The sequence below is a fragment of the Salvelinus fontinalis genome, chromosome 18 (assembly GCF_029448725.1).
Source record: "Salvelinus fontinalis isolate EN_2023a chromosome 18, ASM2944872v1, whole genome shotgun sequence".
NCBI classification, from domain to species: Eukaryota; Metazoa; Chordata; class Actinopteri; order Salmoniformes; family Salmonidae; genus Salvelinus; species Salvelinus fontinalis.
Genome location: NC_074682.1, coordinates 4,508,019 through 4,517,982, shown reverse-complemented (window position 1 = coordinate 4,517,982; position 9,964 = coordinate 4,508,019). Strand labels below are relative to the sequence as shown.

Sequence of the window (9,964 nt, the reverse complement as noted above, 5' to 3'; positions counted from 1 at the left end):
CAAAAACCAAGCCATGAGGTCGAAGGAATTGTCCGTAGAGCTCAGAGACAGGATTGTGTCAAGTCACAGATTTGGGGAAGGGTACCAAGAAATTTCTGCAACATTGAAGGTCCCCAAGAATACAGTGGCCACCAAATGGAAGAAGTTTGGAACCACCAAGAGTCTTCCTAGAGACCTCAGACTGGGACGAAGGTTCACCTTCCAAATGCAAAACGACCCTAAACACACAGCCAAGACTACACAAGAGTAGCTTTGGGACAAGTCTCAGAATGTCCTTGAGTAGCACAGCCAGAGCCCAGACTTGAACTCGAGTTGAACATCTCTGGAGAGTAGAGGTCGACCGATTAATCGTAATGGCCGATTAATTAGGGCCGATTTCAAGTTTTCATAACAATCGGTAATCGGCATTTTTGGACACGATCATGGCCGATTACATTGTACTCCACGGGGAGACTGCGTGGCAGGCTGACGACCTGTTATGCGAGTGCAGCAAGGAGCCAAGGTAAGGGGCTAGCTAGCATTAAATGTATCTTATAAAAAACTATCTTAACATAATCACTAGTTAACTACACATGGTTGACGATATTACTAGTTTATCTAGCTTGTCCTGCGTTGCATATAATCGATGCGGTGCCTGTTAATTTATCATTGAATCATAGCCTACTTCGCCAAACGGGTGATTTAACAAGCGCATTCGCGAAAAAAGCACTGTCGTTGCACCAATGTGTATCTAACCATAAACATCAACGCCTTTATTAAAATCAATACACAAGTATATATTTTTAAACCTGCATATTTAGTTAATATTGCCTGTTAACATGAATTTCTTTTAACTAGGGAAATTGTGTCACTTCTCTTGCGTTCTGTGCAACAGAGTCAGGGTATATGCAGCAGTTTGGGCCGCCTGGCTCGTTGCAAACTGTGTGAAGACAATTTGTTCCTAACAAAGACAGCCAACTTCGCCAAACGGGGGATGATTTAACAAAAGCGCATCTGTGAAAAAAATCACAATCGTTGCACGAATGTACCTAACCATAAACATCAATGCCTTTCTTAAAATCAATACATAGAAGTATATATTTTTAAAACCTGCATATTTAGCTAAAAGAAATCCAGGTTAGCAGGCAATATTAAACTAGGGGAATTGTGTCACTTCTCTTGCATTCATTGCACGCAGAGTCAGGGTATATGCAACAGTTTGGGCTGCCTGGCTCGTTGCGAACTAATTTGCCAGAATTGTACATAATTATGACATAACATTGAAGGTTGTGCAATGTAACAGGAATATTTAGACTTATGGATGCCACCCTTTAGATAAAATACGGAACGGTTCCGTATTTCACTGAAAGAATAAACGTTTTGTTTTCGAAATGATAGTTTCCGGATTTAACCATATCAATGACCTAAGGCTTGTATTTCTGTGTGTTATTATGTTATAATTAAGTCTATGATTTGATATTTGATAGAGCAGTCTGACTGAGTGGTGGTAGGCAGCAGCAGGCTCGTAAGCATTCATTCAAACAGCATTTTCGTGCATTTGCCCGCAGCTCTTCGCTGTGCTTCAAACATTGTGCTGTTTGACTTCAAGCCCATCAACTACTGAGATTAGGCTGGTGTAACCAATGTGAAATGACTAGCTAGTTAGCGGGGTGCACGCTAATAGTGTTTCAATCGGTGACTTTACTCGCTCTGAGACCTTGAAGTAGTTGTTCCCATTGCAAGGGCCGCGTTTTTTGTGGAGCGATGGGTAACGATGCTTCGAGGGTGGCTGTTGTCGATGTGTTCCTAGTTCGAGACCAGGTAGGGGCGAGGAGAGGGATGGAAGCTATACTGTTAAACTGGCAATACTAAAGTGCCTATAAGAATATCCAATAGTCAAAGGTATTTGAAATACAAATGGTATAGAGAGAAATAGTCCTATAATTCCTATAATAACTACAACCTAAAACTTCTTACCTGGGAATATTGAAGATTCATGTTAAAAGGAACCACCAGCTTTCATATGTTCTCATGTTCTGAGCAAGGAACTTAAACCAAATTGAACATGTTTCATTATTTATTTGAGCCTAAATTGATTTTATTGATGTATTATACAGTATTAAGTTAAAATAAGTGTTCATTCAGTATTGTTGTAATTGTCATTATTACAAATAAATAAATAAAAATCGGCCGATTAATCGGTATCGGCTTTTTTGGTCCTCCAATAATCGGTATCGGCGTTGAAAAATCATAATCGGTCGAGCTCTACCGGAGAGACCAGAAAATAGCTGGTGTGACATGCTTGTAGCGTTAGAAGACTTGAGGCTGTAATCGCTGCCAAAGGTGCTTCAACAAAGTACTGAGTAAAGGGCCTGAAAACTTATGTAAATGTGATATTTCATTTATTTTTATAACATTAGCAAAAATGTCTAAAAACCTGTTTTTGCTTTGTCATTATGGGGTATTGTTTGTAGATTGATGAGGGAGAAAAAACGATGTAATCCATTTTAGAATAAGGTTGTAACGTAATAAATTGTGGAAAAAGTGAAGGGGTCTGAATACTTTCCAAATGCACTGTACTTTTGTATATATAGTGCACATTGTGCATAACAAGCTGTGAAATCATATAGCATCAATTTTAACACCACAAAGTAAATGGAACATCCTGGGGCACTCAAATGTGCACTCAGTCAGAACTTCTGGGTCTGGTCTAGCCTCCCTCCTAATGAGTCTCTCGCACTAGGTGGCTTACGTCCTCACATGAGACTAGATCTGCTCTGTCAGGTAAAGATGGGGCTAAAACATGAAGTTCATTGTAATTAATCTGGAAATATATCATCATAACAGTCATCAGAACCTGGGACCTGATAAACCGGACATCTACATCCAACAAGAGTCCAAGGACAGATGGATACACTAGCTAGAACTTTCTCATCACGGATATAGTAGGACAAAAAAGCATGACTGTGGCTGGACAATTGTATTGTTTCTCCCACGGTGTTCATCAGGTTCTACTGTCGGTGACAAGGCAGGCACCATGTTGTGTGGACTAAAACAGCATCAACCCGGGTGTATCACAAAGCATGATCAAATGAATTGGCCAGCTACAGTAATTTTGAGAAACATTGAGAAATAGTTTGGTAAATATTTTGGTCAAATTAACCAGTTATCTACCTTTGATAGAAGTAGCTAGCTATAGCTAGCTGGTTGCTTGCTAGCTAGTTATCTCCCATGCCAATTTCTAATATCTGACTTACTCGCAAATATGAAGTTATTTCATAATGAAAGTTAACTGGCTAGCACATCAAGGTTTGTGACATTAGCTATCCCCAGTTAGATCATGTGTTTTCCCTTGTTGCATCTGCATGCTTGTTGCGTTCTCCCTGGTGCACTTGTTTGTTCGTGAGCTGGCTGCTCATTCGAAATAGTATAATCTAATTTGTTCAAAACTGTGGCAGCATGTGACATGCAATAGTGAAGTAAGTGTGTTTACGCTGTTGTTCAAATGCACAGATCACTTTGAATATCTTTTCAAAGGAACTACCGGTAGTTTGAAAACTTGGCATATTTCTGTCATGCTGCTTTGTTGACAACTTCAACCACGACCACCCCCATACACCCAGCCAATCAGCGGCCGCCACTGGTCCCTACACAAGAGCAAAAATCCAAATGTAGACCTATTTTCTGTCATAGGGGTAGCAGCCTTAATGATCAGAGCATGCATTATAATCAGGATTTCGGCTCATCATTTCCCGTCGATTATTGCTAAACATAACAGTTCTCATGGCAACCTTACCATAGTTCTAGTTGTCACGGTAACACTTTGTCACAGTTCTAGTTGTTACGGTACCCCACCTCATAGTTCTATGGTTCCCAGAGTAACCCTTTCCCTGCCTACCTCATAGCTCTGCTCTGTGTTGAGCTGGGTCTTGACCTGGCGGATGGTGGCCTCCTCTGATAGGCCTTCGGCTGGGTCAAGGGTAGGGTCGGCAGAGATCTCCGACCCCTGGGATAGAAGGTCGTCGCTCTTGTCGTCCAGCCGCTCATCCGTGTTGGTGCTGACCACGTCGGGCGTGCCACTGTGGGAGTGGTCGCTGGTGTTGCCCTCCTCTCCGTCCGACACGGACACTGCTGACAGGTTCTCAGAGCTGAAGGTGGACAGGGACTGGCACTTGTTGATGCTCACTGGCCGACTGCATGGGGAAGAGAGGAAATAGATGAAATAATGGGGCTCTCAATAACTCAGACACAAGCTATTTTTTATCACACCAAGAGGTTCTTCCTGCTGGACTATATACTTTAGAATCTTGACTACATACACTATCATGTATAAGATGTATATTCTCACCGTCTCCGCGGTAACTCCACCTCACTGTCCACCTCCCCTTCCTCTTCCTCTGAGGACACACCACATCTCTGGAGGAGACATGGGAGAGATATGATGAGACTTAGAAAGGGATCAGCTTAATCTCACAACTATTTTTCTCAATTGATTTGGCACGTTGTCGGAATGTTTTTAGGAAAAGAACCAGCACCTTATGCATTACAGACAAACATCTTTTTTTCTGGCAGATCTACCTGTTTGCGTGTGACTTGTTTCCGGTAGAGCAGTGCTGCAGGTGTGAGGTAGCACCTGGGTGACCTTATGATTCCCGTCTCCTCCTCCTCCTTCTCATCCTGGGGTGTTCTCCCTGGGCCTCCCAGCAGCGACCCCCTCCCTGCTGTCGCCCCCCTCCCACAGGGCGAATCTGGGCTACTGGAGAACGGGATGGAGGCCGCGTCCTCGCTGGGGGTGTAACTACGCATTGGGGTCTCTGCCTGATCGTCTGTCCCTCCTCCACCTGCAAGTCATTCATACCAACCAGCATCAGTTTCCTTATTTCCTAAACACAGAAGGACTATACACTGTAAATGTTGTGTTAATGTGTATTTATTGACGAATGTCTGTCTTGATCATGTCTTGTGATCTATGTCCTGTGACTGAAGTGATGTAGGTGATATATTATGGATGCATCCCAAATAGCACCCTATTCCCTTTATCGTGCACCACCATATAGGTCTCTAGTCAAAAGTAGCGCCCTGCGTAGGGAATAGGTTGCAATTTGGGACACCGCCTATATGTACGCCATGTATCCCTGTATATCACCAGCAAATTTCCCTATGGGACATTATTATAACTATTCATCACCTCCTCGCAGGCCAGCAGAGGCGCTCTGGCTGCCCCCTCTCTCCAGGCCGGGCTTCTCCTGTCCCTTGCTGCGGCCCTCTGCCTCCAGATCGGTGGAGATAAGGTCCGGGCTGGATGAGGGCATCTTCTTCAGCAGCAGATCATGCTGGAGACCTCTCAGAGCTGCACTGGGGTCCAGATGCTGCTTGCTGCTGGGGGGGGGATACATCTTTATTGTGGGCCCTGAAGGCCGATTTGAGGATAGTTTTCAATGTATACTAAGTGTACAAAATATTAACTTTCCATGACAGACTGACCAGGTGAATCCAAGTGAAAGCTAAGATCCCTTATTGATGTCACTTGTTAAATCCACTTCAATCAGTGTAGATGAAGGGAATGAGACCGGTTGAATAAGGATTTTTAAGTCTTGAGACATGGATTGTGTATGTGTGCCATTCAGAGGGTGAATGGACAAGACAAAAGATGCCTTTGAACAGGTATGGTAGTAGGTGCCAGCACTACCAGTTTGTGTTAAGAACTGCAACGCTACTGGGTTTTTCACACTCAACAGTTTCCTGTGTGTTTCAAGAATGGTCCACCACTCAAATGACATCCAGCCAACTAGACACAACTGTGGGAAGCATTGGAATCAACATCCCTGTGGAACTCTTTCGACACCTTGTAGAGTCCATGCCACAACAAATTGTGGCTGTTCTGAGGGAAAAAGGGGGTTGGGGTGCAACTCAATATTAGGAAGGTGTTCTTAATGTTTTGTACACTCAGTGTAAATACCTGGGTGTGGTGTTGGTGGTGGTCAGTGACATAGTATTAGCCAAGCCCAGGTTAGAGGACAGGGCTGCCTTCAGCCCAGCCAGGTCTCCACTGCTGCCCTTCCCTGCCTTCCTGTAGCGGGACTTGGCCCGACGCGACCTCCCCGGGGACGTGGAGCCCTTCTGGGGGCAAGAGGGGATGGTCACCTGGGTGATGGAGGAGTCCAGTTTGGGGAGGATCACCTCTGACTTCAGCAGGTCTGGCCTACTGGAACACACAGTGAGTAAAGTCTACAGTTTCAGTACACTGAATAAATAGAGTCAAAGTCAAAGTCAAGAGAAATAGATGCAGCTACAGCCTTTCTCCTTGTATCCAAATAAACAATATACAGTGAGGGCTCAAACTGTACATGCTTACAACCAGTAATAATACATAATAGCTGTATGCCCGGTAAGTGTTACATGCTATTTAATCCAAAAACACATGTATACAGACAGCGATTGAATGTGTGGGATTAGTGAGTGTGAATGGTTCAATGGTTTCCCCCCCCCCCCAGTCTCACCTCTTGGTGTGAGAGGCCAGTTTCTGAGGTACGTTGCGTTTCTTGATGAGTTTCTCCATGGAGTTGGACGAGCGTTCTTGTCTGGAGCTGTGGTGTTTGACGCATACTGGGTACTTCTTATCCAGGGACTGCTCCCTCCTGGGAAAAACCCACACACACACACACACACACACACACACACACACACACACACACACACACACACACACACACACACACACACACACACACACACACACACACACACACACACACACACAACATCATTCATTACTTAGCCACAGTAAACATATCACAAACGTCTGCATTATGTATTACATTATGTCTGCCGTTCCCTTTCCCTGCTTGTGTCTTTGGCAGATGAGCATGAATATTGTACACGCAGGTAGATATTGATTGTAAAGGTGTGCAACAATGAATAGGATTGTCACTTGAGTAGCTCTTTCTCCTTGAGTTCCAGCTGTAGCATGACAGCATTGAGCTCCATGTAGAGGTTGTTGGCCCTGTCCAGTTTCCTCTCGTAGTGCTCACGGATGTCCAGGGCATGCCTGAGACGGAGAGAGAGAGAATGGAACGGGGCGGACAGGGTTAAAACACGCAGCACAGCTAGCCATTCAATTTGATGTATGCAAAGGCGCAATGGACACAATTGGTGAGCAACATCATCAACATCATTGGACAGCCATAAACAACACACACAGTAAAGCTTTTGCTGTATGTTGATATGTACAGTTGAAGTCGGAAGTTTACATACACCTTAGCCAAATACATTTCAATTCAGTTTCACAATTCCTGACATTTAATCCTAGTAAAAATTCCCTGAAATTCCCTGACCCACAAAAAGTTGGGTGAATTATGGCCCATTCCTCCTGACAGAGCTGGTGTAACTGAGTCAGGTTTTATAGGCCTCCTTGCACGCACACGCTTTTTCAGTTCTGCCCACAAATTTTCTATAGGATTGAGGTCAGGGCTTTGTGATGGCCACTCCAATACCTTGACATTCTGAGACTTGTCCCAGAGCTACTCTTGTGTTGTCTTGGCTGTGTGCTTAGGGTCGTTTTGCATTTGGAAGGTGAACCTTCGTCCCAGTCTGAGGTCTCTAGGAAGACTCTTGGTGGTTCCAAACTTCTTCCATTTGGTGGCCATTGTATTCTTGGGGACTTTCAATGCTGCATAAATTTCTTGGTACCCTTCCCCAAATCTGTGACTCGACACAATCCTGTCTCGGAGCTCTACGGACAATTCCTTCGACCTCATGGTTTGTTTTTTGCTCTGACATGTCAACTGTGGGACCTTATATAGACAGGTGTGGGCCTTTCCAAATCATGTCCAATCAATTGAATTTACCACAGGTTGACTCCAATCAAGTTGTAGAAACATCAAGGATGATCAATGGAAACAGGATGCACCTGAGCTCAATTCAAGTCTCGTAAATAAGGTATTTCAGTTTTTTATTTTTAATACATTTGTAAACATTTCTAAAAACCTGTTTTCACTTTGCATTTAGTGGGGTATTGTGTGCAGATTGCTGAGGATTTCTTTTTATTTAATCCATTTTAGAATAAGGCTGTAATGTAACAAACTGTGGAAAAAGTCAAGGGGTCTGAAAACTTTCCGAAGTCACTGCATGTATGTATGTATAGTGGCAAGAAAAGTATGTGAACCCTTTGGAATTACCTGGATTGGTCATACAATTTGATCTGATCTTCATCTAAGTCTTAACAATAGACAAACACTGTCTGTTTAAACGAATAACACACAAACAATTACACGTTTTGTTTGTATGTCTTTATTGAACACGTCGTGTAAACATTCACAGTGCAGGGTGGGAAAAGTATGTGAACCCTTGGATTTAATAACTGGTTGACCCTCCTTTGGCAGCAATAACCTCATCCTTATGTTTTCTGTAGTTGCGGATCAAACCTGCACAACGGTCAGGAGGAATTTTGGACCATTCCTCTTCACAAAACTGTTTAATTTCAGCAATATTATTGGGATGTCTGGTGCGAACTGCTCTCTTGAGGTCATGCAACAGCATCTCAATCGGGTTGAGAACAGTACTGGGCCACTCCAGAAGGCGTATTTTCTTCTGTTAAAGCCATTCTGTTGTTGATTTACTTCTGTGTTTTGGGTCATTGTCCTGTTGCATCACCCAGCTTCTGGGTGATGTCCTATTGAGCTTCAATTGGCAGACAGATAGCCTTACATTCTCCTGCAAAATGTCTTGATAAACTTGGGAAATCTGTCGATGATAGCATGCTGTCCAGGCACTGAGGTAGCAAAGCAGCCCCAAACCATGATGCTCCCTCCACCATACTTTACAGTTGAGATGAGATTTTGATGTTGGTGTGTTTTTTTTCTCTCCACACATAGTGTTGTGCGTTCCTTCCAAACAACTCAACTTTAGTTTCATCTGTCCACAGAATATTTTGCCAGTAGCGCTGTGGGACATCCAGGTGAACTTTTGCGAACTTCAGACATGCAGCAATTTTTTTTTGAACAGCAGAGGCTTCGTCTATGGTGTCCTACAATGAACATTATTCTTGTTTAGTGTTTTACATATAGTAGACTTGTCAACAGAGATGTTAGCATGTTCCAGATATTTCTGTAAGTCTTAAGCTGACACTCTAGGATTCTTCTTAACTTCATTGAGCATTCTGTGCTGTGCTCTTGTAGTCATCTTTGCAGGACGGCCACTCCTAGGGAGAGTAGCAACAGTGCTGAACTTTCTCCATTTATAGACAATTTGTTTTACCACATACTTTTTCCAACCTACACTGTGAATGTTTAAATGATGTATTCAATATAGACAAGAAAAATACAATAATTTGTGTGTTATTAGTTTAAGCACACTGTGTTTGTCTATTGTTGTCACTTAGATTAAGATCAAATCAAATTTCATGACCAATTTATGCAGAAATTCAGGTAATTACAAAGGGTTCACATAATTTTTTATTTACTTTTTTTTCTTACCCCTTTTTTCTCCCCAATTTCATGGTATCCAATTGGTGGTTTATACAGTCTTGTCTCATCGCTGCAACTCCCGTACGGACTCAGGAGAGGCGAAGGTCGAGAGCCATGCATCCTCCGAAACACAACCCAACCGTGCCGCACTGCTTCTTGACACAATGCCCATCCAACCCGGATGTGTCAGAGGAAACACCGTACACCTGGCGACCTGGTCAATGAGACAAGGCCAAACCCTCCCTAACCCAGACGACGCTAGGCCAACTGTGCGTCGCCCCATGGACCTCCCGGTCGCGGCCGGCTGCGACAGAGCCTGGGCTCGAACCCAGAATCTCTGGTGGCACAGCTAGCACTGCGATGCAGTGCCTTAGACCACTGCGCCACCCGGGAGGTCCACATACTATTTCTTGCCACTGTATGTATGTATGTAGCTATGTATGTATGTATCTTTTGTAGCATTATTTCTGTATGTTCATTCCCTCGCTTTCTCACTCACTCACTCACTCACTCACTCACTC

General features: G+C 43.6%; 1 protein-coding gene across 3 annotated transcripts in view; it reads right to left on the bottom strand.

Moving 5' to 3' along the window:
* Positions 1 to 9,964, bottom strand: part of LOC129814829 (mitogen-activated protein kinase kinase kinase 12-like) — a 79,033-nt gene that overhangs the window by 3,731 nt on the left and 65,338 nt on the right. For 2 of the 3 annotated variants that reach the window (XM_055867892.1, XM_055867891.1), the window contains 7 exons: positions 6,911 to 7,027; positions 6,480 to 6,617; positions 5,939 to 6,184; positions 5,168 to 5,358; positions 4,558 to 4,820; positions 4,328 to 4,395; positions 3,878 to 4,172 (listed from right to left, as the gene is read on the bottom strand). In XM_055867892.1, the coding sequence (XP_055723867.1) occupies positions 3,878 to 4,172; positions 4,328 to 4,395; positions 4,558 to 4,820; positions 5,168 to 5,358; positions 5,939 to 6,184; positions 6,480 to 6,617; positions 6,911 to 7,027 (1,318 nt within the window). The remainder of the gene's footprint in view (positions 1 to 3,877; positions 4,173 to 4,327; positions 4,396 to 4,557; positions 4,821 to 5,167; positions 5,359 to 5,938; positions 6,185 to 6,479; positions 6,618 to 6,910; positions 7,028 to 9,964) is intronic. The other variant, XM_055867893.1, reaches the window with a different exon arrangement.